This window comes from Periophthalmus magnuspinnatus, chromosome 1, assembly GCF_009829125.3.
Source record: "Periophthalmus magnuspinnatus isolate fPerMag1 chromosome 1, fPerMag1.2.pri, whole genome shotgun sequence".
Taxonomy (NCBI): Eukaryota; Metazoa; Chordata; class Actinopteri; order Gobiiformes; family Gobiidae; genus Periophthalmus; species Periophthalmus magnuspinnatus.
Genome location: NC_047126.1, coordinates 13,402,371 through 13,430,032, shown reverse-complemented (window position 1 = coordinate 13,430,032; position 27,662 = coordinate 13,402,371). Strand labels below are relative to the sequence as shown.

The 27,662-nt window shown below is 38.7% G+C and overlaps 2 protein-coding genes across 3 annotated transcripts; one reads left to right on the top strand and one right to left on the bottom strand.

Moving 5' to 3' along the window:
* Positions 1-829: 829 nt before the first annotated feature.
* c1h4orf33 (chromosome 1 C4orf33 homolog) lies at positions 830-4,213 on the bottom strand. 2 transcript variants are annotated; one of them, XM_033968397.2, is made up of 6 exons: positions 4,137-4,213; positions 3,424-3,617; positions 2,815-2,875; positions 2,690-2,741; positions 2,394-2,593; positions 830-1,778 (listed from the first exon to the last, which is right to left on the bottom strand). In XM_033968397.2, the coding sequence occupies exons 1-6, from the start codon at positions 4,139-4,141 to the stop codon at positions 1,682-1,684; spliced, it is 609 nt and encodes a 202-aa protein (XP_033824288.1). In that variant the 5' UTR covers positions 4,142-4,213; the 3' UTR covers positions 830-1,681. The 2 variants fall into 2 exon arrangements, with proteins under 2 accessions (XP_033824288.1, XP_033824283.1); XM_033968392.2 differs by lacking the exon at positions 4,137-4,213 and adding an exon at positions 3,687-3,781.
* LOC117377587 (sodium channel and clathrin linker 1-like) lies at positions 4,156-9,534 on the top strand. Its single transcript, XM_033974041.2, has 21 exons — positions 4,156-4,599; positions 4,745-4,809; positions 4,908-4,960; positions 5,036-5,108; positions 5,206-5,261; positions 5,716-5,851; positions 5,922-6,044; positions 6,187-6,252; positions 6,737-6,807; positions 6,889-6,979; positions 7,054-7,145; positions 7,316-7,493; positions 7,596-7,694; positions 7,827-7,898; positions 7,972-8,046; positions 8,120-8,262; positions 8,442-8,634; positions 8,709-8,905; positions 8,980-9,058; positions 9,127-9,222; positions 9,307-9,534. The coding sequence occupies exons 1-21, from the start codon at positions 4,566-4,568 to the stop codon at positions 9,364-9,366; spliced, it is 2,052 nt and encodes a 683-aa protein (XP_033829932.1). The 5' UTR covers positions 4,156-4,565; the 3' UTR covers positions 9,367-9,534.
* Positions 9,535-27,662: the final 18,128 nt, after the last annotated feature.

Sequence of the window (27,662 nt, the reverse complement as noted above, 5' to 3'; positions counted from 1 at the left end):
GAATGTTTCAGAGGTGGCTGGTCTGCTTTTACAGGGCTAAGACAGCCTCTTGTGTCTGCTTGTCTGCTGGGGTTTTGGAGCGCGATACCTGTACTGCACTTTTCTCTCATCTTTTCACACTAATTAGAGGGAGCTAGTGGGGACACACGCCACACCACTGTGCACAGGTGGCCGGGCTTACTGAAGTTATGAATATTATTTTTGACAGCCTATTGCCATTGCTATCTATCTTGTTAATCTATTTAGGTCAGCAGTTAATTTGTAAAAGGGAATTAATGCTGTAGACTATGTATGCATGTGTGTTGAATTGGCTCCACAGGTGATCTCTGGGACAGGGCTTGAAGTAGCACACTCCCTTGGCTTATGCATTTCAAAGTAGAGAATACCAATTAAAAGTGATAAGGCTCAATATGGGATTTTGGGTTGCAACAGTGAAGCGCAGACATACGTGAGAATCAATACCTGCTCTTTGGTCTTCAGGTCAGAGGAGGGATCCAGGAGCAGAGGATGAAAATGGGGTCTCCAAGGGGCAGCGTCATGGACTGACTGAGGGAGAGCCCTGAAGGAAGACACAAATTAGGCTACGGTCTCTGATGTTTTAGGACTGCACTACTTCTGTGATCTGAATTTCAATATTTAAGAGGAAGATGGAGGAACTGGCCAGATGGGTAATGGTTAGTTTCATTTTTTACTTCACAGTACATCATTTCACTGATCTATATTATAGATCCAGTTATTGTATTGTTATAATTATTTCCTTTATTCATTTCTTTGGACATAAACATAGCCAACGTTACATAGATTTATTAGCTTAAATCAGTTTGTGGTGTAAGTACATGATTAACTATGGCATATCTCATATTTGACCTTTCACACGTTTGAAACTAAGAATTCTTTTGATTCTGTAAAAATGTATATTATATGCAGTGGTAAATTTTCACAAAACACACAAAGTAACACGGTGATGCCAGGATTACACTCAACAACATTGTCATTGTTTTGTTTATTATCACAAACATATAAAATTACTTAAAATGTATCAAGTTTTGTAATGATTTTTACAAATTTTATTGCAAATAATTCATTCTTGGCTAACTTCAAAGTATATTGTCTCAAATGTATTTATCAGACACAATCTTTCACCTCACTGGAACATATTATCTTTAATGTAGCTGAAGTCTTTAATGTAGCTTTTAACACTAGCTGAGTGGGACTTGTATTGTATTCTATTTGTCTTGTTCCATTTTATTTTTGCATGTTTTGTTTTATAATATTGCACATTATATTGCATTTGTACAGCACTTTGGGTAGCACTGGTTGTTTTTTAATGTGCTTTATAAATAAATCTGACTTGACTTAAGGTGTTGGATTTAACAGTTCAGATATTCAACCACATATTGAGACACAGAAGAGTTGAATATCCTCCATGTGTACAGTTCTTTTTCTCAGCCGCAGGTCACACTCTGCCAAAGCAGTTTAATGTGATGTCAAATACACTGAGAGCCAACAGGTGTGTCTCTGTCTGCATGCAGTCTTTGAGATTTAATGCATTTTGACAAGGAGTGTGTCGTGTTGTTACACATAATTAGCACATAATTAACATTAACTGATTGTGTTCATTGTCAAGGTGTTTGAACTATTGTCCTTTTGTTGATATCTGAATTTCAAAAATACATGAACTTTATGGTTTTCCTTTCCAAAACTCAGACTCGGGTTGGACCCAGTCATCTCCCATGATGCTCTGCAGTTGGAAATCTTGGAAATACTGCAGCAGGTGGCTACAAGGCAGACAAGAAAATATATCTGAAAATGCAGTAATTTATACAACATTTATCAACAAATTATCAGAAACATTATGACCACCTGCCTATGTGGTGATCATGTCAGACCATCTGTCTAATATGCAGCCCTTATGTAACTAATCCAGTGCACTGTGCATTTTCACATGGGTTTTTCAAGAGCAATAGTTTTGAGTTTGGTTGCATTTGCACCAAAATTTAACTCTTGCCAAATTATTCAAATCCTTGCTTCATATTGTGAATCAAATGGTACTCAAATGTGAGTATCAAATATTCTCTTATGTGCCTACATGCACCTTTTTCTTATGTGCCATAATAGGAATAGGAATCTGAATAACTCATACATACTTAATATTAATATTAATATTAATAAATTAACTAATATTACACATACATAATGTATTCAGTATAATGTATTTTTCCAAGAATCATGTATTTATTTATTTATTATTATTCTGTATTATGATGAAATGATTTTAGTGTAAAATAAAGAGGACTCCTGCACAGGTGTGCACAGTCTACACAGACTGTGCACACCTGTGCACAGTCTGTGTAAAAGTGTAAAAAAAAAACAACAACAAAACAAGTACTTACAAGTTTGGTTTTTGGCCTTCTGCGATCTCCTCTTTAGGAATTGAATAAAGTGCTTCATAAGTGCGTTTCTCGCCAGATCCATGAATGGCATAAGAGTTCATCTTATTAACATTAGGAGGGAAGTAACCCCAGGGAATTAGAGCTTCTCCCATCCATCTATCTCCAGTGACTGCGGCAGTAAACACCATAGGGAGTTGTTGCTGAAGGGAAAAAAGAATGATTTATAATGCTGATAAAAACATTTTACAACACTATGTTGTGGTTACCAGTAACCATAAATATAATTTCCTGCATACCACAAAGGCCTGACCGACACCTGACAGCAACAATATGAGATGTTGCCCATGTCTAAAGAAGTAAAAAATTAAGTGTTATTATGAAAAGATTTTTAAATGAGCTGTCACAAAAATTTACCACTTACAGACACACTTCCACCTCAAGGTAGTTTTCTGTAGTGCTGTCTAGGAAGAATGATTCTACAACTATAATAAAAGAAAAAAAGAATACTGCATGTTGTATTTTGGGGTGAAAAGAGCAACAATATTGGCTATATGTTTAAGGAGAGACAAGTAAAGAATATAGAAGTATAGATCTAAGTACCTACTTAGATCATAATAGGGTTTCACCTTCAATATGTTTCATAATGAGGCCAAATACGTGGGGCTCATTAACTAGAAATCCAACTTACATTAGGTCAATTAGACTCTACTGTTATTACTCATCTTCATTATGGGGTAATTGCTTTGTCACTAGTGCTAATGGATTTGTTATTAAGATTTAGTGTCACAAACAGACCCATGTTCCTCATGGCATATTGACTAAACAAGCCTTACAGAAGATTGGTCTTCAGATTTAGTGTAAACCTAAATTATACCTGGTCCTAGACTGTTGTTAGATTTCATATGGAACTGTATGCAAGGCCTAATTTGAGTCCTTGATTAGTAGTTGTTACAAACTACAAACAAAGTAAGATAGTACTTTGAAGTGAAGTGTTTTCTGAAAGCATGTCAGTTCTTCTCTTTATTCTTACCTTCATAATCCCAGAGTCCAGGGAAGGCATGTCCAGGGGGTCCAGGAGGGGCTGCAGGATCATTAAAAAAGGGACCAAATACTTGCATCTTCAGACCCCCTGCCCCAGGCGAGAAGATAATCCTGATTGGATCATGGTCCACAGGATTACTGTCCCAGGTGTGCTCAATGGCAAACTGCAGTTGGTTTTTGAGACTGTAAAAAAGAAACAGATTTCATGATGTCATATTGTGGTAACAGTACAGTCAGGACATGTTCACTTACAGACATTCTGAAAGCTGTAGAGTTGCATAAATAAAAGTCAAACACTGTAATCCACGAATTGGACACATGTCTCAAATTGCAAGCCTTGTATTAGCTTAGTGTGTTTCCTAACTTTCCTGTTATGAATTTATAGGCTTCTCTTGTATTGTTATCAATAACAGCTGTTATCCAGTAACTCAGTAATGCCATAAAGATTGATTAAGATGGATCTCACTCTCAAACACTAGTGCCCTTTATTGTTTCAGTTTAAAACACACAGCCTACCAGTATTATTGGATTTCATGCTGCAGATAGCTCCCTAACTTTTGTAGCCTTCCTCCACGAGCTAACAAACACTAATATTTAATATTTATAATAATATTATATATTAATAATCCTATATCTAACATGAAACGTAACATCCCAATTAAACCTAAAAACTGTTAATGCCTAAAGGCTGAATAAAAATACCTCATTTCTTGTTTGAAATGAAAGTCCAAAGGAGCAGGCAGCTGGAACGCTTCTTCCTCATTGTTGTACCCGGAACGTTTTCCGTGTTGTACCTTTAGTTTACGCTGATTGGCTGGTTTTTGTTCAGACGGCGCCGTGACTGGAGATTTAAAAAAAACTCTGATTTGCGGTTAAACTGCTTAAAAACGACGTATTTGCTGTTTATTGAAAAGCCATCTTTTTAAATACATTTACGATTAATGAAAATGCTTTATTTGACTGTCCCAATTGAGTATCCTTTCTGAGATTGATTAGCCTGATCAGCTAGCTTAAAGGTGAGCTAATGTTTGGTAACCACCAGCTGCATCTGACGCTTAGAGCAAAACCATAAGCCCTTTGTAAAGTTGACACGGAGTCGACTACTACACTAAAAAAACACACACAAATAACATGGAAGCTGAATTACACTTTTTGCGGGACCAAGGTAAGAATTTAATTAAATTGTGTCGCTAACTTGTCAATTTGATTCACAATTCAAACATTTGAGATGTTATTCCGACGTCTGTCACATACATAGACACATTAATTGTGCTTGTAAACAGCATCCCATACTTTTTTTTTTTTTTTAGTCCAGAGGTTAAATTCTGTCCTGAGCCAATATCAACATGGACATAACCCTCAAGTCTTATCACAGGTATGATCCACTTTGAGTTGCAGCTCAAAATGGTGAAATCTCATCCCGAGTAAATTGCTTGAATACATTTAACTTGAAATGCAAATATCTATGTTTAGGTTGAAGTGGAACCACAAGCACAACCCGCAACCCCTTGGATTACTGACAGAAGGTTTGGCTTTACATTGGTCAAGATTTGATTTAGTTGCTCTTTAATGTGCTCCTCATACAATCTTAAACATTGCAGTATAATGGCTCCCTTGATTGATGAATATGATCGTCACATAAAGGAAATGATGGAAGAGTTACAGAAATACCAGGTACACTTAGTGTATTTAACTGTAACAACATATGCTTATTTAATCTTTAATGCAAATCTTTAATCTTAATCTTTAATTTTTCCTGTCTCATTTACAGGGACAAATGGCAGACATAAAAGTCAAGCTGGACAGAGTTGTCAAGGAGAATGAAAGGTATGCTTGTTGTCAGCCCTTTACCCAATAAACTTCAAACTTCAATTTGTAATTGGCAATCAAGATACGATAATGCCATTAGCTAGGCATTGATTTATTAAATCAGGGAGTTTTCTCCTTGAATTTTATAGCCTACTACAGTTGACATAGATGAATTAATTTACAAAATGAATTAGATATTATATGGTATAGTATATTACTATTCATCAGTGAGGGAAGCTGTGGTCTTTTAGTCTTGACAAAGGTCATGTTCATTTGTTAGTGACCTTCCACTTGACTATGTGTTAATTAAAATCACCTCTCAAAAATGGAATGACTATGGCATTAGCGAGCCAGGCTCTTATTACCTTGTTGATATTCAAGAATAGATGACAGCTGACAAAATTGAATTCTATTTGTAGTCTATACAGGGCTCTATTTAAAAAATGTCCTTTTAAACTCCCACTGTTTTAAGGCTACACACTGAGCTTAGAGAGTCAGTAGAGAGACAATTACATGCCATCCCAATGCCTTCAGCAACAGAGGGCAGTGCAGTGGAGGAGGACATCATCATCAAAAATCTCCAGGAGCAGATACAGCTGTCTGAACAGGTTTTTATTAGAATTTACAATCTTTCTTTTTTCAGCAACACAAAGTTCATTAATATATTTTAATAATTAGGAGCGAGAGCAGGCCATGGAGTTGTGGCAAACAACGTCTCAGGAGCTAAATCGTCTTCAGCAGATCTACCAGAAGTCTGTGTCTGACACACAGATGCACGATGCCCAGAAGAAGCAACTCACAGTTGAGTAATTATTGTCTCTCACCTACCACTAGATGGAGCCATTACCATTAAAATGCTCTCCCAGTAGCCAGCTATCTTTCGTTGTTCAGAGACTTATTATAAACAGCTAAATTTTATCTAAGATATTTTTTTTCATAATAGGATCAGCTTGTTCAGTTACAGCAACAAGCACAAAAGCTCCTTGTGGACAATCAGAAGCTAGAAATGGTAAGTGTTGGTTGATTAAAAGATTATTACATTATTATCTTCTATTTTAATTGTGGGATCAAATTGTCTCACAACTGAAATATCTTCTGCAACTTCTGTAAATTGCTTAGAGTCTCTTATTCCCTTTGTAACTCTGCATTATCTACTCTGGCTGTGTTGTAGTTTGTTTGCTCATTTTAGTCTATGCCTTAGGTTTTTCAAAGGACATGCACATACACACGCAGTGACATGTTAGCCGGGTCCTACACCTCAGAAACAATGAGGAGTAATACTATAGCTCTCTGATGAATATTTAATGTGTGGGCTGGCCTTGAGCTTTCCCTCAGCCTTTGGTATATTTGAGACTGTGTTTGTGGACAGATGGAAGGGCTTACTAGAAGTTGTGTACTTGAAAAATAGTTTAAACAAGCGAACATTATCTATCTACATAGAATTTGAAGATATGCCCCACAAATGGAACTCCTGTCTTTCTTGCCACACACAGACCAACCAGCAGTTTCTGAAGACATTAACTGAGCAGACAACTGAGATGGAGGAGCTACAAAGTTACAACAGGTAATTATAATTTTACAATTTGATGGAAAAAAGATACTGACATGGTAAATATGTGAAGCATGTTCCTGTCTTGTTTTGTAGGCAGTCTAAGGCTGAACTGCGGACAGCCACAGCCAAAGTAAATGAGATGACCAAATTATTGCAAAATCTCGAGGAACAGATGCAGAGACGGGTGAGTGGTCAAATTGGGCAAAGTGGATTCATTAAATAAAATGGAATTGACCAAGACACTCTGCATGTGCTCAGGAAGAAGATGTAGCCGAGGCTCAGGGTCGAGAGAATGCAGCTGACAGAAGACTGCAGCAGCTTCAGTCTGCCTTGGGCCATCTACAGTCCAGGTGAGAGGATGTTTTACAGTTAACAGGCATTGTGCATTACATTATTCATTCATTCAGTCTTTATAAAGGTCACAAGAGTGCAAAATTATGGTCCATAGTTAAAATAATTCTCAATGTGCTCTTTGCATGTTTAGTATTACATGACAGTGATGTTCGTTTTGTCTTACTAGATTAAATGCTGCAACACAGGAAGCAGAAAGTGTTCGTAGAGAGCAAAGTGTTTATGAGAAGAAGGTTGGGGAGCTCCAGACCCGTTGCACCACTTTAGAGGAAGAGAAATATGCAGCTCTTACCAAGGTCCGAGAAAGCATTCAGGCAGCAGAGGAGGGTGCGCTGCAAAAAGAGCAGGTACATCATTCTGTTAAGAAGAGTATCTGGGCAAATGCATCTCTGTCATTTTGGTCCAAATTTTCTGACAATGTACTTCTGTCTGTTCCTTTTTCCCTCAAGGCCCTGTTAAGAGAAAAACAAAAAACAGAGGAACTGGAAAAGACAAAGGAGACTATAAAGCAGTTGATCCAAGATGCCGCAGTCCGTACGAGAAAAGAGGTAAGTCCTCCAACCCCAGAAATATTACTGTGAAAAATAATTTTTAAAGCTAATCTATAGCAAAAGACAAATTGGACCTGGACGACTGAGGGATTACACAGACAAAGCTAATCTATATTTTATTATCAACAGGTTGAGAATGTTCGGAAACAGTGCAGTTTTCAAATTCTCAGGATGACAGAGGAGCTGTCTGCATTACAGCTAGTAAGAGTCTCTTGAAATTAAGTGGTTGTCACACCAAAATTAGCTTCCTTACATTTTTCCTTTGTCACTTCAGGAATGTGCAGATAAACAATCACAAATTGAAAGGTCCCTTCGAGAGAGAAAAGCTGTAGAGGAAGAACTGGAGAAGGTTGTTTACAGCAAAACCAGTAGTAAAAAAAAATAATAGTAAAAGTAATTTTGCTATGAATTCTGTGTTTTAGGTGTACAAAGAGGGACGGGCGGAGCCAGAGTTAAAAAAGATAGAGGCTCTTCACCACAGGTGTCTGGAGGCTGAGAGAAGGAGAGAAGACATTAATCTCACTCTGCAAAGCACTCAGAGCAAACTGAAGAAGATGGAAATGGAGTAAGTGGCCTATCCCAGTTTCAGTTCTCACTCCTCTTGGAACAGTAAGGTGACAGCAGGAGTGGTGCCAGCACACTTCCATCTGCTACTATTAATGATGTTAGCATGGAAACATCATGTTATCTCCTCTCCATCTGCCCAGCTCACCCTTCCCTTTTGATGTGTTTATCATTCTACAGCTACAGCGAAGAACTGTCCCGGTGCCAAGAGGAAGTACGGCGTCTGCAGAACTCTTTGACTACAGCCAGGGAGGAGTGTGTGAGCATCAGTGAGGAGCGCCTTAAGCTGCAACAGGAAAACACTCAGCTCCGCAAAGACATGGATGATTTGAGAAAATCAAACTTGATTGATCAAAAGAAAGCCAAGCAACGGGTAATGGTTATTACCATCAATTTGAAATGAGAAGCTGTGATTATTTCAAATTATCAAACTATTTACTATTTCAGATGTCAAAGTTGGAACAGGAGTATTGCTTGAAAGAGCGAGAACTGGATGCTCAGATTCGTGAGTTGGAAGAAACGGGCAAAAGAAATAGTGCTGATCTAACCCGCCTTCTCACAGCACAGCAAAAAACTACTCAGCGCTGGAAAGAAGAGGCCAAAAAGCTGATCCAGGACTTTGAGACTAAAATAATGAGCCACAAGTAAAGAAACAACAAAGTTAGACTTTCAGTGCGATTCACGTCAATATGTTATGCATAGTATTTTGTTTTTCAAGGTCAGAGCTGAATCGTCAGAAGCAACGTTCACATGAGCTTGAATTGCAGCTTGAGACTGATTGTGCCACTATTGCGGAGGTCAGTTTAAAATCAAATCATCCTAAGTCCCTATGCAAGGTATATTCTTGCTATGTAATGTATTTCAGTATGAACGACAGCTAGCAGAGTATCAGGAGAAGTCCAGCCGTCTTCAGCTACGCCTCACACAAGCTGAACAAAAAGCAACCGCAGCTACACATCAGGTCTCTATGTAATTTGACACCGAGTTTGAAGTACAAAACAGTCCCATCACATACTCATAACATTCTGTCTTTTCCTCCCTCTAGTTGAATATGATTGCATCACAACAGAGGAAAAGACACATGTGCGACACAGAGATGATATGAGGACAACTGACAACACCACCTCGAATAGCTTTTTAAAAAATGTTAATACTAAATATAATTGAATTTTTCCACTGTTACTTTGAGGAGGTGATGCCTCGTTCTAATGTCTAATGTTTACAGAATACATTTTTGTAATGGAATTGTGAATTGAATTATTCATGAATTAAATTCTTTTTTTTCTACATTCATGTTTTCATGATTACCGGTACATTAAACCCTACATCTTTGTTCATGGTAATTGATCTGTTAAATGTCGCGCTCCATGGCCAACATGCCCTTGTTTAGTTGCGTTGCATGCCGGGAAACCAGTTTGTTGCTAGGAAACCATTAACTTCGCTACACGGAGTTGAGGCAAATGAAATGAACGGCACAGCGCAACACCAAAGTTAATTTTAGGGCGGTAAGAAAGAAATGTAATTGAGTATTTCTTGCATCTGTTCTTTATAGTGGAAAGGTTTGTCATGGGGGCATAAACACGTGCTGTCTATGTCCGGAGAACTTTTTGACGGTGTAACCTGCTGTGGTGCGGCCATGACTGTATAATATGACGTTGGTTTGGTCGTATCGCCTTTAGTTTCATCCATAGATTCTTTTTGAATGCAGTTTATGATTAAAGGTAAGTGATGTGTTTGAGGCTATAGACCAGGGGTCACAAATAAAATATCACTGAAGTCCGAATTTTAAAAAAATCGACAAGTGAAGGTCCGAAGCTTCCGTTTTATTTTTAGTTCCAATTTTAACAGCTGTAACGATAACACAGTTTTTAAGTTGTGCATTTAACTATGAAAATAAATTGCATGTTTATTTCAAAGTAAAACAAAAACATGCTTTTTGACTGGAATGTAAAACAAAATTTTAAAAACTGCTTTTACAAAAACTACACAACACTGAACATTGATAAATAATTTGAACTAACATAGCATTTTACTTTTTCTGAGAGAAGTAAGCTCTTTGTTGCTTTGCAAGCATTCTAAATCTAGGGCTGAATGCTGTTAAAGCCATCCTCAAGCACATGTGAAGGTGGTCATTGGTGAGCCTGGAACGGTATTTGTTTTTGATGATGTTCATTTTGGAGAAAGCAGCTTCACAGCAGTATGTTGAACCAAACATACACAATATGTACAGGGCTACGCTCTTTAGTGTTGGGAAAGATGTCTCTGAAACTAACTGGATCCAGAAAGGTTCAGCATCTCTTTCACTAACTTGCTCTTTCAGCACCACATTTGACTGGAGATCTGCAAGTTCCATCTGAAGAAGTCCTGCATTTGCCCATATGAAACTGTCATTGGCTTCTCTGGAAAACCTCCTTATGTCAGTAAGGACCTCCTTATGCTTAACTATGAAAGATTTTGAATGAAGACAGTAAGCTGCTCTCCAAGGTTGAAACTGTCAAATCGTTTTCCAAAATTGGCAATGAGTTTCTCAACAAAATGTTGAAAGCTGGACTTCTCTCCCTCAACTTGTTCCTTGACAGTTGGGAAGTGAGTGCAGTCTCCCTGCAGGTCTTCCCTGAACATCTCCAGCTTTCTTTGGAATGCACGGATAGCTGCCATTAGATCACAGACAGAATTGCCTTTGCCTTGTACTTTTAAGTTAAGTTGATTCAGGTGTGATGTGATATCAACCAAGAAAGCTACACAGTCCATTTTTTCCTTTGTCATCCAAGAACATCTGAAATTGTGTTGCTCTTTGGCTCTTCAGCTGCCCTAAGAAAGCTGTGATTTTCTTTCGAACTGACCAAAAGCGCCCCAAAACCCTGCCTTTGCTGAGCCATCTCACATTGTTGTACAAAAGAAGGGCCTTAGCATTTGCCTCAACTTCTCTGAGGAACTCTCTGAGTAGGTGATGTTGGAGGGATGAAGATGCTCTGAGGAAGTTTATCATTCTCATCATTTTGTTCATCACTTCAGCATACTGATCTGAGAGTATGGCACATAAGACAGACTGGTGTATTATGCAGTGATAAGAGATGAGTTCAGGGTGCTCCTCTTTCATTCTAGCCACTGCTCCTTTCTCTTTGCCTATCATGGCAGGGGCTCCATCTGTAGTTATTGAAACTACTTTTTTCAGGTCTATTCCCCTTTTTGTTAGAAGCTCCTTTATGGCTAGGTAGATATCCTCACCTCTTGTATTGCTCTCCAGAGATACCAGTCCCAGCAGATCTTCACAGATCCTCTTTTCATCTTTGTTAAATAATCTTACAAAAACTGAAAGCTGTGCATTGTCTGTAATATCAGTAGATTCATCTACTGCTAAACTTATGCATTCTGACTTCTGAATGGTTTCATCAAGCTGGGCCAGAACATCTTTTGCTAATATCTCAGATTTATTTGTGGCTGATGATGCTGACAGTGGGACTTGACTTATTTTTTCACAAATCTCTTCTTTTTGCTTTCCGTCAAATAAGGTTTCAGCAACTGCAGTCATGCAGTTTTTGACAATCACTCCGTCACTGAATGGCTTTTTATGTTGACCCAAAATCCACACAACTCGAAGAGAACACTCGGTAGCTCGTTGTTGTGCAGTGAATGAATTGACCATGATTCTGGTGGAACGATCATATCTTGCACGTAAATCGCTGATTTTTTGTGCCAGGATTGCAGATTCGGGCGGATAAGTTTGTGGAAATGCGCCGTGCTTAGTTTCAAAGTGCCGTTTAACATTGCCGCTTTTTACGAGAGCGACAGTTTCTGAACATATGAGACACACGGGTTTTGTACTGCCGTCTGGTAGGATGAACAAGTATTGATCAGTCCATTCTTCCTTAAAAGTTCTATTTTCCGTGTCCACCTTTCTTTTTTTGGAGCTTGTCATACCCTCTCCCCGTAAAGCTGAGCCGCTGCTGTCTGTGTGTGAATCTGCGCGTCTAAAAATAGATTACGGCACCTTCCCCAAATACACTGATCTCATTGGCCCGCACCGTGTGTGGCTCTCTTAAAAACTTTACCGTATCACTCCGCCTCATTCGGAGGAGACTCCGCTTTCTACCGCGGCGAAGGCTATAAGCTGCGCAAGATGGTTAGATAATGCGGCATTATAAACTTTGAAATTCACCAGATATAGGCTAAAAAAGCTCGGACCGGAGTCCGCCTTCTTGTGACCAGGGCTATAGACTAATCCTTTTCGTAACTCCAAACCCAAAGTGCTGTACAGAGGCAATATAAACTGCAATCCTATAAAACAAAAGCAAAAACACAATAAAACAGTGCAATTCAAATGTCCCGCTCAGCTTGTGTTAAAAGCCAGTGCAAACAAATTACTTCTCAACAAAACAATTTAAAAAATTTAAAGATTGGGATGTTGTAATATCCAGAGTTAGACTGTTCCAGTCTGGGACCAGCTACAGCAAGTCCCCGCTAGTTTTTAAACAACATCCAAAATCATCTGGTCTGCTGATCTTAAAAATCTATATTTAAATTTTTGATTTTTTCAAAATGGTAATCCATCTGTCTTTATGCAGATTTTCATCAAAGGACAGAAACCATGTCTTCTCCTGGCATGAACCTAAAACCCGGTATGAAGCAGGGCATAAGCCACGAGGAGATTCTGAAGAAGATGTATGTTCCAGGATGGGACAGTGAGGATCCTTCACAACAAGCACGGGCTCTGGCAGAGGCCATGGCCAAAGAGAGGGAAAGGCTTCAACAGTTTGGAGAGAAGGCACGTCAAATGCGACTACTCTCCAAGAAAAATGGAGGTTCTGCCTCTGTCCGCTCCAGCACCCTCCCACCCCTCCCAACGGCAGACAGAAAACGTACTTCACAGCCCCCAGTATCTCTCAATCGCCCAGCCTCAGACGGCAAGTACAAAGGTAAGTCAAGTCCTAGTAAATTATTGTACTTTAACATAAAATATTGCTCCTTCATGATAAGTCTTTTTGATAACAGTTAACTACACCCAAACAATAAAGCACAAGAAAATACTTCATACTTCAATTCATAAACAAATAGGCTAGTAAGAATTATTCAGGCTTGTAACTTATTTAGCCTAATATACTAACCATAGCTCCTAACCCCTTAATTAAGTAGTTACTAAGCCTGACTGATTATTCATAAACTATTGATAAACAACATGTTCATTATGATTGAATGATCAAGTTTGTTTTAATTTTTTTGTGAGTGTAGTTATTATATAGTATAAGTTATTATAAGTGTCTTTTTTGTCTGTGGCAAATAGAACCTCCTGCCAAACAACATCGGATAGCATCTTTACGACCTCCTGCTCGGCTACCTCCATTACAGGCACATTCAAAGGTCAGGGATGAGAGTAAATGTTCAGTTTTTATTATTTGTTTATTTAATTAAAAATACAGATCTAAAAACATTGAGAGATATAATATTGCATCCCCTCCTTGCTTTTCCCTTTTCTCTTTCCAATACAATTCAGCAGAAGTCAGGTATAAATAAGTTAACTCCTGAGCCCCCGAGACGGCCATTTCCCATTGGAAAAATGGACCCTACTTCTGAACCCATCATGCATGTCTACAGCAAAGACGAGTATTTGCTAATCAGCCACAAGGGTGTGCTTGCTGTGTGTGGAAGCAAAGTGGACTTAACATCTCTTGAGCAGTGGGAAGAAGAATACAACTCACACTGTAAGCTGATCCAAATCCCTTTCTTTGCCAACTTCAAATTGTTAAAGCCGTTCTATAGTTGGCGCCACAAAATCATTGACAAGAAGATGTATTTGGCTCAAGAACATCTGAGAGACCATTTATTCTTTGTTGATCCGGTTTGTAATTAAATGGCACATTCCCATGTGAGTTTAACAACTTGTTTTATCAATATCTCAATTTTGTGTATCATTATAGTCCCTTGGTCCAGCTCTACTAGACATCAGGAAACTATGTATCCAGATTGCTACCATAGGCCTGTTTCACCTGGATAAAAAATGGACCTACACTCTGAAAGAGTTTCAGGATTTCCAGTGTGAACAGCTACAGGAGGTGACATCACAATGTCTAGTTCATAAAAGCAATGTCTTCCAAAATCCTTATATGTGTATGTGTTTAAGGTGTGCAGTGATCTGGATAATTTTCATGGATTGGTAAAGGAGTTGGCTATAAGTGCTTGCCGAAACTCTTTCCTGCCTTGTGATGACTATGGTGCGTAAGCTTTTATAAATGTAAGGCTCACAATGTGATGAAAATAATTCAGTAATTGTATTTCACAAATAAAAATGATGAGAAAAGTCGAGGTTCTCTTGCAAACCGTTTACAAGGGTAAATATGTTTTGAAGTTTTCCCCGTGTTAGGTTCACCTTTTAAAACCTAATATACAATACAAGGAGAAAAGAAGACAAGAGAGATTATTTTGCTCAATATTGAGGAGAAGGAACGGAGAGGAAAAACCTTCAGATTACAACCTCCACACCATTCCTTCTGAAGTCTCTACCGCCCTTCACCTCTTTTATTAAGTATCAGGGGTCCCTAGTTACAGAATACAAAGTTCTCAAGGTGAGGGGGAAATATATTTAGCAACAGTGCGAAAACACATAATATTCAGTTCACATGAGATATATTTTGCTTCTGCATATCTCTGGGTCACTCCTTAAACTGCGCTTCCTTCAAGGTACAAGGTGTTTCCTATTTTGGCGTTAAGCCAAGCCAGTGCATATATATGGTCCTGCACATTTCACATCACACAGTTTCTGTAAAACTCCAAAAACAGACATTAGTCCAATAATCATATAAAAAGATTACACAGTTAATACAATGCGTAAGTATAAGAGTGATTAATATGAAAGTGAACGTTATATTACCTCAGAGATGCACAGTGAGAATAATAAACATATGTTGAATATATATTGAATCCATCACCCCGTATTAGGACCTCTTTTTAAAACACTTTATGTAACGGTTGATTAAACCGGTAGCAGTTCACCTTTTGACCATTAGATGGTGCTGTTACAGTTTCATAATACTTCAGAGTATACTTGGCTTGTTTTCTTTATGCATTTCACGTTTAATTTTCTTACTATTGAGACTCTGTGGGAAAGACTTAATCAGAATCAAAATGAACTATTATTGAGATTAACTGGTCTCGAGACACAGATGACTCAAGTGAACGGCTCAATGGGCGCGTTAAACGAACAGTTCACTGAAATGCAAATACGCGTAAGCGCTACGGAGGATAACTTGGGAAGTACCGACCAAAAAGTGAATGATTTGATTAAAAGAGTCGATTTCCTGGAGGATAAAGTTGACTACTTGGAGAATAAAAGCCGACAAAACAACGTGGTCATCTTTGGCATTGCGCAGGGGGAAGAGAAGGAGGACACGGTGGCGTTTATTCAACACTTTCTAATGGAGACGCTGAATCTGCCCCGAGACCTCGCTCTGCATATAGAAAGAGCGCACCGCATCTCCGCCAAAGGGCCCGCTGGTAAAAGACCAAGGCCTATTATTGGCAAGTTTGGGAATTATCAACATAAAGCAAAAGTGATGAAGCTTGCCCGTGAGAAGAAAACACTTTTCTACAAGGATACGAGGGTGTTTATCTACTCCGACTACAGCGAGGCTGTGCAGAGGAAACGTCAGCTGTTTGCTCCGGTGAAAAAGAAACTCTATACTGCAGGAATAAGGTACGCAATGCTTTTTCCCGCTATACTCTCAGTTGATTATATGGGCGTGCGAAAGCGCTATGAGAATCCACTGGAGGCTCAAGAGTTTGTCAATAGCTTGGATATCTACCCTACTCCCACTTCTCCTATGACTTGACTTTGGAATATGATGAGATCAGTCGCAGCGTACTACTGTGGCTGAGCATCACAGAAAATTTTATGGGACTGTGGTAATGTTTATTTAATATATGGCTCATAAATGAGAGTTACGTGTTTCAATGCAGTGATGATGCTGATTAAGCGAATCATCCCTAGTAAAGTCACGTTTTGTTTTGACAAGAAGCAGACAAGATAAGTTGGATTCAATGTGGCTAATAACAGTCTTGTGTAGATTGCTATTTAGGCCAACTTTCTTTTTTGTTATATTAAAAATGTTTGGCAGTGCAACAGGTCAATACTATCTGACTTAACTTTTTGCAAAAAAACTAAAGAAAACTTGGTGTATTTTCTTTCAATTAATGATAATGGTGACACCGATCCGGCAAATCTATGGGAAACTACTAAAGCTTATCTGCGAGGCTTAATGATCTCCTATTGTGCTACCAAAAAAAAGAAAATAATTTATGAGCAAAACAGACTTATGTTAAAATTACAAGAAGCAGAAACTGAACATAAACGTTCTCTTACTGCTGAGAGTTGGGAACAGGTGCTAGTTGCTAAGACTGCTCTGAATTCACTACAGATTCAAAAAACTGAAAAAGAATTATTTTTGCAAAAGTATAAAAAATATAATAGCAATAAATCTGCAAAGTATTTAGCACGATTGATCAACAATAAAAAACAAAACACAATAATAACAAAAGTAAGAGATGCAAGTGGTAAATTAGTTTATACAACAAGGGAAATCGCACAGGCGTTTAGAAAATATTTTATCAATCTGTATAAATCTGAAACTGTAAGCGATGAAAGTGATAAAAATATGGATTTGTTTTTTCAGAAATTAAAACTACCGAAAGTTAATTTGCAGGATAATGAGGGACTCAATGCTGAAATCACAATTGAAGATGTTAAAAAAATCAATCAACTCTTTAAAAAATGGGAGAGCTTGTGGCCCAGACGGTTTTCCTGCAGGTGTATAAAACCTTTACGGACATTTTTGCTCCTCTGTTAACAAGAATGTTTCAGCATGCGTATGATGTGAAAAAACTGCCAATTACAATGCAGCAATCCATTATTACATTAATACCTAAAGAAAATAAAGATCTTGAAAATCCTGCATCATACAGGCCATTACCAATTCAGAACACAGATTCAAAAATTCTCGCAAATATTTTAGCAATGCGCCTGAATAAAGTGATGCACAAATTAGTTTCCTGTGACCAAACTGGCTTTATCCAGACACGGCAATCCTGCTCCAATGTACGACGGCTGCTCGGCATTTTACAGTATGTAGCATATAAACAAGAAAAGGCTGCGGTCATTACATTGGACGCAGAGAAAGCCTTTGATCGCATTGAATGGATGTATTTATTTAGAACACTTAGGGAATTCTCATTTAAGGAAGACTTTATTAATTGGATTAAATTGCTCTATACAAATCCACAGGCTGCTCTTTTAATGAACGGACCAATGTCTGAAACATTCTTGTTGGAAAAAGGCACCAAACAAGGGTGTCCACTTTCTCCTCTTCTGTTTGACTTGATCATTGAGCCACTGGCTGAATGTATAAGAATGAACAAAGAGATCAAGGGCATAGAAACAAATAATAGCTTCCACAAGATATCACTCTATGCTGATGATGTTCTTTTATTTCTGAACAACCCTACAGAGTCTATACCTTCACTTATTAGGACTATTGAGGAATTTAGCCAATTCTCAGGCTACAAAATTAATTATGAAAAATCATTAGCCCTTCCAATTGGAGATATAACAGACAGTATAACATGCTTTCATCCTTTTAAGGTAAGTACAAATGGGTTTAAATATCTTGGCATATACTTTTCTACAGATCTAAATAAGTTAATTAAAAATAATCTTCTACCTGCAATTGCAAAGATTAAAACTGACCTCCTTAGATGGACGACTTTGTCATTGTCTTTGATGGATCGGGCAGCAGTTATAAAAATGAATGTTCTTCCTCGCTTGCTGTATATAATACAAATGCTACCTACATATATTCCTACTAAAATCTTCAAACAAATACATAGGAGCATTTTTGTGGAACAATAAGCGACCTAGAATGGAACTTCAAAAACTCCAGCTGCCGATCCAGAAAGGAGGCCTTGGGATTCCAAATCTCCAATTCTATCACTGGGCATCACAATTAAAATTTGTTTCAGAGTGGGTTAAAAAAGGCCTATTCTGTTTTCCTGATTTAGAAGGAATTGGCTTAGATACTGAACAGCTAGAATATCTCCCCTTTTTATGTTTGGAAAAAGTATATGCTAATATTAAAAACAATTATATTCTTAAAAATATCTGCAAATCTCTTAGTGCTATCCGTAAACACTTTAGTATCGACAAATATTCATTTTCAGCACCCAATGCTAATAATCCAGATTTTCAACTCACCTGTACTGATTCTGGCTTTAAAGAATGGAGGGAAGCAGGCATCACAAAAATATCAGATCTCTATGTAGATGACTCTATAAAGTCATTTCAACAATTAAAAAATGAATTTAATCTCCCACAAGCTCACTTCTTTCGATATTTGCAAATTAGAAGTTATCTCAGTTCTATTACATACTATAAAAATGGTGTAAAAAACAGTATCTTAGATAATATTTTTATAAAAGCTTTTGTGTTTAAAGATAAAATTATAACAAATATATATGACCATATTAATATGAATACAGGTGTAGTTATTAATATTAAGAAAAGTTGGGAATATGACTTTGGTGTCAAACTGGATGACCAACAGTGGATCAAAGTATTAAACCATGCAAAACGAACGAATCACTAAATCAAATAAATCTCATGAAGTACAGTATAAAATTATTAATAAAATGCATGTGACCCCTGTAACTCGGAGTAAATACGACACTTGCACAACACTTTGTCTAAAATGCAAAAAGGAAGCAGGAACCTAATTTCATTTAATGTGGTCATGTCCAATTATTCTTTCATTCTGGTCTTCAGTTCTTCAGGAAACTGAAAAATATCTTGGATTAAAAGTACCTGAAGACCCTAAGGCTTGTATATTAGATATAAACAACTATACTCGAGAAACAAAAATGCTTAATATTATTATGTACGCTGCACGCCTTTCTATACTCCAGGTATGGATCCAGGAACAATCTCCCTCCCTCACCCTCTGGCGTGAAAAACTCCTATCAATTTTGACCTATGAAAGGCTTTACAATGTCCTTGAAGGAAAGCTAGACTCTTTTGTTAAGGACTGGTCGCCCCTGCGTGACTTTTTAGGCCCAGAATGGCAGACAATAACACATATAGGTATGGACTAAAAAGTAAATGGGCAATAGATTTCCTGTGGTTCTTTGTGAAGGACTGCTGACATCATTGGACTGCTGACGTCATTTCCGGGTGAGTGCATTCTGTTTTGCGAGTTGTGTATCTAGCGTATCTAGCGTCTTTCTCCTGAAATTGTTAATCCACGAATCTTTACAATTTTAAAAAGCAGTTTCTAACATCTACACTAGTGCCTGAATACTTCGCTAAACCACCGAAGTTTCATTTAGCATCTATTGCTCCGCACTTCGTGGATTAAGCCCCTCTATCTCTCGGTTCAGCCTGAACTAGCCTAGCCAACTAGCATCATGGCTAAACCCTCCTCCTCTTCTCTCGCTCTTCCCTGCCCTGGTTGCCATATGTGGAGTGATGACCCTGGCTTATTTGACGATGATAGGGACAGTTGCGTTAAGTGTAGTGTAGTGGCAGTCCTGCAGCCCAGGGTCTCAGAGTTAGAAACGCGGATCTGCTCATTGGAGGCTCTGACCCCGAGTTACAGTCAGGTAGCAGCAGTAGGGACCGCGGACCGCAGTAGCTTTAGCATAACTAGCGAGACTAGCCCCCCAGCGCAACCCGTGCAGCCGGGATCAGACCAGGACAGGTTTGTGACAGTTAGAAGAAAGCGTAGGACAGGCCAGGGACACAGGGCGGAGAATAGGACTGGGTGACATCGAGGGGAATCTTAGGCTTTTAAAGAAAAGTAAGAATAGGTACCGCCGGATCGTTATACACGCGGGGGGTAACGATACTCGACGCGGTCAGTCAGAGGTGGTTAAGTTACAGATAGCTGCAGTCTGTGAATTGGCTAAGTCGATGTCGGAGTCCGTGTACTTCTCTGGCCCCCTCCCAACCTACACCAATTGTGAAATGTACAGCCGCTTTTCAGCAGTCAACCAGTGGTTGACCAATTGGTGCCCGCAGAATGGTGTCGTCTTCATAGATAATTGGAGGGCATTTGAGGGGAAGCCTAGGCTTATACGTAGAGACGGCATCCATCCCACGCAGGCTGGCTCCGCCCTGTTAGCTCAGAATATGATTGCTAGTCTAGATTGACCAGGTAAGACTAGCACGCAGAATAGCTCAGGGAAGCACAGTGATAGTGACGTTAGGGAGCAGTTTAGACCAGTGAGGCACAGCTTAGTCAGAGGGAACAGCTCCAAACAGACAGAGACTGTGTGTGCCCCACGTACAAAAAGCACAAAAAAAACACCTCTAAACTCTGACAAGGAAGCTGTCAGATCTCATAACTTAATAAAAATAAATAAATGTGCCGCAAATAAACAAAATGAAACAGTGTGTAAAATGTGGACTGCTAAACATCAGGTCTCTTTCCTCCAAATCTCTTTTAATAAATGAACTAATTGGCGACCTTAATATTGATCTGTTAGCCCTAACTGAAACATGGCTTCGGGAAAATGACTATGTTAGACTAAACGAATCTACACCATCAAGTCACATGAACTTTCAGAGTGCCCGGAGCACAGGTCGAGGTGGTGGTGTGGCCGTCATCTCTCATTCCAGTCTAATTCTGAGCCCCAAACCCAACCATACATACCTCTCCTTTGAAAGCCTCGCACTCTCCATTACGTGCCCCAATTGGAAAAACCAAAAAGCTGTTATATTTATAATAATTTATCAACCTCCTGGTCCATATGCCGACTTCCTGACAGAGTTTTCTGATTTCATTTCAAGTTTAGTCTTGAATTGGGAAAGGATTGTTATAGTTGGAGATTTCAACATACATGTAGATAACAGCAGTGATTGCCTCAGTAATGCTTTTGGCGCACTCCTGGATGGGATCGGTTTCACCCAGAGTGTGAATAAGCCGACTCACTGTCACAATCACACTCTAGATCTCGTTCTAACCTTCGGTATTGAGATTAATGATCTAATTGTCCTTCCTCAAAACCCTATACTCTCTGACCATTTCTTAATTACCTTTCAATTTATACTAAGACTATCCAGCCCCACAGAAAAAAACTATAATGAAAAGAACATTATCAGATAAATCGGTTACAGAGTTTAAAGAAATTATTGAGCCATTACTGAAAGATCTGTCATGTGACAATGACAATAATTTTAATCCAATTGTCACTGATCAATTGGTTGACAGAACAATGCTCACCTTAAAATCTGCTCTCGATGTTGTAGCTCCGCTAAAACGGAAAAGCATTAAACCAAGACCTCCGGCTCCATGGTACACGTTACAGCTCAGGACACTCAAACAACATGTAAGACGCACAGAGAAGCTTTGGCGCCGCTCGCGCTCTGAGCAGTCTCTGAAGGCATGGAAGCTCTGCCTGCTCACTTATAAGGCTGCTCTGCGGAAAGCCCGAACTAGATACTATTCAAATCTAATAGAAGTAAACAAAAATAACCCCAGATTTTTGTTCAGCACTGTAGCCAGGCTGACAAACTCCCACACTGCTAATGAGTCTCTTATCCCCTCGAACATTAGTTGTGATGACTTTCTTCACTTCTTCGATTACAAAATTACAACCATTAGAGACAAAATCAACAAAGCTACTACAAAAATCAGCTCTGAGCTAATCCAGTCTGTAATGCCAATATCCCACATGGATTCTCTAATAATATTAGATAAATTTACTCCTGTTGATGAGGTGGAGATTACCTCAGCCATCATGTCGTCCAAACCATCAACCTGTATGCTCGACCCTATTCCAATCAGACTCCTCAAAGAAACCCTCCCCCTAATAATAGATTCCATCCATAACATAATAAATATGTCGTTAGAAAATGGCTACGTTCCTCAGTCCTTTAAGTATGCTGTGATTAAACCCCTTTTGAAAAAACCTAACCTAAATCCTGATGAACTAGTCAACTATAGACCTATCTCTAATCTTCCCTTCCTCTCAAAAATTCTAGAACGAGTGGTGGTGAAACAGCTCTGCCGCCACCTGCAGGACAATAATATATTTGAAAAATTTCAATCTGGATTCAGAGCTCACCACAGCACAGAGACTGCACTGCTTAAAGTAACAAATGATTTACTACTAGCTGCTGATAACGGGGCTGGCTTCAGTCCTGGTCCTACTGGACCTCAGTGCAGCGTTTGACACCATTGATCACAACATTCTACTGCAGAGGTTAGAATGTGACATTGGAATCAGAGGGACCGCCCTCAAATGGTATAAACCTAGCTTGTAAAACCGCATACTTTCACCTGCAAAATATAACTAAAATTAGAAATGTTTTACCTAAAAACGATGCTGAAAAACTCATCCATGCATTTGTTACTTCCAGACTTGATTACTGTAATTCTCTGCTCGCCGCCTGCCCCAAAAGTACTATAAGGAGCCTCCAGTTGGTCCAAAATGCAGCGGCCAGAGTCCTAACAGGAACTAAAAGAAGAGACCACATCAGTCCTGTACAAAAATATCTGCACTGGCTTCCTGTCGAGCTTAGAATCAAATTCAAAGTCCTCCTCCTGACATACAAAGCCCTAAACGGTATGGCCCCATCCTATCTGCAAGATGCTATTGTCCCGTACCAGCCAAACAGAGCACTCCGCTCTCAGAATGCAGGACTATTAGTGGTTCTCGTGAAGTACAGTGGGAGGGAGAGCATTCAGTTACCAAGCTCCTGTGCTATGGAATCAACTCCCAGCTGATGTTAAACAGGCCCCAACAGTCTCTGTATTTAAGACCAGGCTTAAAACCTTCCTCTTCGGTATAGCGTATGACCAGGTTACATAGTGAGGGAGTTAGGGACATTAAAACCTGGGATAAGATAGGCTGCAGTAGGAGATAACTAGCTGGGGGAAGTATGGCAACCTGAGCACTATCCTCTGCTTTGTCCTATTTTCTCATCAGCAATGCTATTCACATGTTGTCCCCTGTCCCACTCCCCCAGTGGAGTGTATCTCTTTCAGATGCCCCGATGACAGCTGGACCCTCTCCTCCTCACCGCCTGGCCCTCCTCCTCGCCTGGCTCTCCTCCTCCTCGCCCGGCTCTCCTCCTCCTCGTCTGGTCTTCCTCCTCCTTGCCTGGCCGATTTTTCTTGTTTTGTCAGATTTTTCCTGTTGTTTTGTTTTTGTGTGTAGGCAGCACGGTGGCTGAGTGGCAACACTCATGCCTCACAGCAAGAGGGTTTGGTTGGATCCCCGGGTCGCCAGGCCTTTCTGTGTGGAGTTTTTCATGTTTCTCCCCATGTCTGGATGGGTTTCCTCCAGGTACTCCGGTTTCCCCCATCAACCAAAACATGAACGCCCTTCGGGACAACTGTTGTTGTGATTTTGGGTGTTACAAAAATAAATGAATTGAATTGAATTGAAGTGAATCTGAAGTAGACCAGATTACTGATATTTTATGTTATAAAGGCTCCTACTGGTATGATATTGTCCCCCTTGTGTGTATTTATTTGGTGTTTGGTGTGCGTTTTTTTTTTTTTTTTGTATGTGCATATGTATGTATGCGTTTCTGGCTATATATGTGCACATTATGTATATGTGTATGGGTTTGTGTATATATAATATGTGTATATGTATGTATATATACTTTTTATTTCTACATGTATGTATGTGTGTGTATGTATGTATATATATATGTGTGTGTTTGTTTTTATTACATGATGGGGACCGGCATCTGACAGCCCACCAACCACGTGGGGACCAAAATCTTGGTGGGGACCAAAATGCTGGACCCCACCAAGGTGACCATTGAATTCAATGATAAGAAGGTCACAGCAATGGCGTAGGCCGATTTTTAAGGTTAACCCCACCATGTCATAAAAACCGGAAAAATGTGCTTAAGTGTCTTTACCTCAGTATCGCCCCCAATCGTCAGACATGGTACTGCATGTAAGTTACACACTTGGCTTACTGCGCATGCTCAAACACACAATGAAGGATTTAGGCTGTTTTAAGTCCCCCTGACCCTTGATGAGTGTTATAAATAATAAATATTACTATTTATAAATATACTATCAATAGGAATTAAAAGCACTAAATTAACAGACAAATTAAATTATGAAGAAAGAAAATTTCCTTAATGCACCATTACTAGGAATTAATAGGAATTAGCAATTTTTTCCGCCATATTTCACAACTAATAGCTAACATTTACCAACAGTAAATCACGGGAATACCTATTTGTATTCAACATGATAAAGCTTTTCATAAAGTTAAAAATGATTGACGTGTTCAATCAGCAGCAGACTTACAGTGACGTGGAGCGGAGCTCTGTTCAACATCGTGGTCATCTTTATGACAGCTCTGTACAGCCCAGACACACGTGCCACTCTCGCGTTCGCTGTATTGTATATTCCCATCACAAAAAGTCAACAAATTGTCCATTAAACCAGTGTTATACATGATGAACAACTCTCTCTTACAGTCCGTCAACTACAGCGCAGCACTGTTTCCTATAGGCTGTTTACGCAGTCAATCTAATCATTCACGTGCTCTGATAGGACGTACTTCCCGGAAGAGACAACAAACGTGAGGTCACGTTCATTTTTTTTTTTTCTCTATCGCACAGTGTAAATACTTTCTTTTCGCCAGACAGATATTAGGATAAAAAAGGTCAAATAAAAACATATCGATCGGACACGTTTGTAAGGTAGCTTTAGTTGCTATTCGCTAAGCCACGTGACAGGATTGGCGGAAGAGAAGGAGGAAGTGTCAGCGCGGAGGTGTGGGGAGTTGTTGTGATCACGACAGGTGAGTTATGTTAACTTTGTCTCGTTAAAAGCATGCCAGCTACTATTATGAGAAATGCAACTAGCGCGTGATTGATGTGTTAGCGTTAATAGAGTGAATTCTGAACTTGTGGATGTGCTATATATGTGATATATATGTGCTAACATGAGGTTAGCTATCCTATCTTAGCATTGAGGCTAGTTGTATAGCCCGTGCATGCGGGACATACGTGCACGCACGTGTGCGGTAGATTAGACCACCCGTCCCGATTTACCCGTGACAGCCCAGATTCTGAGCGCTGTGTCCCGTGGCTCGGTAGTTTTCACCAGTACCACTTGTTTTTTTTCCCACTTTTACATGAGCTTCGTCTATGGAAGATTTTTAATTATTTTAATTATTAAATTCACATGTATTTTGCAAATTGAAAATGCGTTTTGTAATACTATTTGAATATGTTTTCAATTTGACAATGTATTGCATTAATTTGTAATGCAGTAATATTTTTGTAATGTAAAACAAACAAATAGTTGGAGCTATCCTTGATTTTTTTTTTCACAGTGTTCCAGGGGAAATAAAGTGTTTTGTCCTTTTAGTCTATTTCAAAATGTAAATTTCCCCCCAAACGTACTTCTTGAAAACCTTTACATTTTTTTATAATCAGAGGCAAGTTGCAGTTTTTGACGTCATTGTGACAATCAGATAAGTTGTGTAACATCATTTGAAACGGACTTGAGAAAAATTTGGGGTGTTATAAGTGCACGAAGAAAAGTTTGGATGCATTTGAACCATGTATTACAATTTTCAATTTTGTGAGACCCTGTTTCTGTGCAAAATCAAGGACTGCTCCTTAATTGGTCTTGTGTTTTAATTATATTATACAGTTCTGATGGCTGGAAGACGAAGGCGGAGGACTCCCCTCCAAGATGCGACAGACCACATTGAGAAAGCAGTTGATAAAACAGAAGAACTTGAAATTATGTACATCAACTCCTATAAAGGTATTGTCTGTTGTTTTTTTTACATGCCAAATGTTAGTCCATGACATCACTTGTGTAGATTATAAAACATCTGTTTATCATGAGTTATGATGACATGGTTATGTTATGTATGTATTTAATAGGTTGTATTTCAATTCATAGGTTTTAACAATTTGTATTATTTGTTTGCACAGGGCGAGGGGTCTTTGCAAAGTCACATTTCTCAAAAGGAGATTTTGTGGTGGAATACAGAGGGAAGTTGATAAATTTTGAGGAGGCAGAAAGGAGGAAGAGGACGTATCACCAAAGATGTACCGTTTTCATGTTTGACTTCCATTGGAGAGAGAAGATGTGGTGGTAAATTCTGAATGTTACACTGCCCATTTTTCATTTCTAATTAGATGGAGAGGGTATTCTTTGTCTCATGTGCAAAATGAAACTCAACAGGAACAGAAAGAAGGTACTCGTTCCATGGCATTATTCTATTTACATGCTTATAAAGCGTTTATAAGGACATGGGCATAGTGAATTAAAACATTTAAAATGCAAGGCTGGAACTTAAACGTTTTGACACAGAAGCTTTATATATATATATATATATATATATATCAGTGCTGTTAATAGATTAAAAATGTATGAAATAAATTATTTATGTTATGTAATTTATTAATCTAATTAATCTATTTTTAATCTGACCAAAAATTCATGAGGAAAACCCTCAACATGAGTTTTCTGTTTTGTTTTTCATTTAAATCAATTATATTATTGTAGCGGATGCAAAAGGTTGATATATATCAAAAAAAATTATGGCTTTATGAACCCATTATTGTTTTTCACATATGAACCGATGCTTTCTGAGCTGTTTACATCCCTCTGTATTTGAGACTAGTTTTGATCACCAGGAGATATCACTGTACTTTTGTCGATCTCTAAATATTTCTAAATACAAAAATGCTCAAATGCTCTCAACATATAGAGCTATACAATTACTAAGCACTGACTGAATGTGTACAACTGAAATAAAGTGCTGAAACATCAGGTGCACATAAAATACTATCAACATGTTCTGAGTTATACAATTACTAAGCACTGAGTGAACTTCTACAACTGAAAAAAATGCTGAATACCATCAAGAAAATACTTCAAATAGGCAAAAGAAAACATAGTTAGTCCCCAACCAGATCCATGACAGCCAATTAGGCTTCACGTGCAACTTGAAAATGGAAACAGTGAAGTCAGAGATTAAAAATAATAATAATGCGATTAAAAAGTATAACACTTTAACTATGACGGTAGTTAATAAATTAATTGCAATTAATGCACTAATATGACAGCTTTAATCTTTCTTTTAACCATTGACGCAGCACAAGAAGATGGCAGCCTGGGACGACTTGTCAACGATGACCACCGTCATCCGAATTGCAAAATGAAGAGGATTATGCATGAGGCCAAACCACACCTCTGTCTGTTTGCTTCAAGGGACATTCAGCCAGGAGAAGAAGTAACATATGACTATGGTGGAAGTGATTGTCCATGGAGAACACAGGTATGTATTTACTGATGGTCATTTTTTTTCCCCTTGGACTTTTTTCCTTAAATGGATAAAGTAATCAGTTTAAGGAAATGTCAC

Bases quoted from the DNA above. Each gene is read 5' to 3' on its own strand.
- c1h4orf33 (XM_033968392.2), bottom strand. From the start codon at position 3,754: ATGTGTCCAATTCGTGGATTACAGTGTTTGACTTTTATTTATGCAACT. The intron at 2,742-2,814 runs GTAAGTGGTAAA...TTACTTCTTTAG, and splicing joins CTTGAGGTGGAAGTGTGTCT to ACATGGGCAACATCTCATAT. The intron at 1,779-2,393 runs GTAAGTACTTGT...TCTGCCTTGTAG, and splicing joins GAAGGCCAAAAACCAAACTT to CCACCTGCTGCAGTATTTCC.
- LOC117377587 (XM_033974041.2), top strand. From the start codon at position 4,566: ATGGAAGCTGAATTACACTTTTTGCGGGACCAAG. The intron at 5,109-5,205 runs GTACACTTAGTG...TCTCATTTACAG, and splicing joins AAGAGTTACAGAAATACCAG to GGACAAATGGCAGACATAAA. The intron at 7,899-7,971 runs GTAAGAGTCTCT...TTGTCACTTCAG, and splicing joins AGCTGTCTGCATTACAGCTA to GAATGTGCAGATAAACAATC.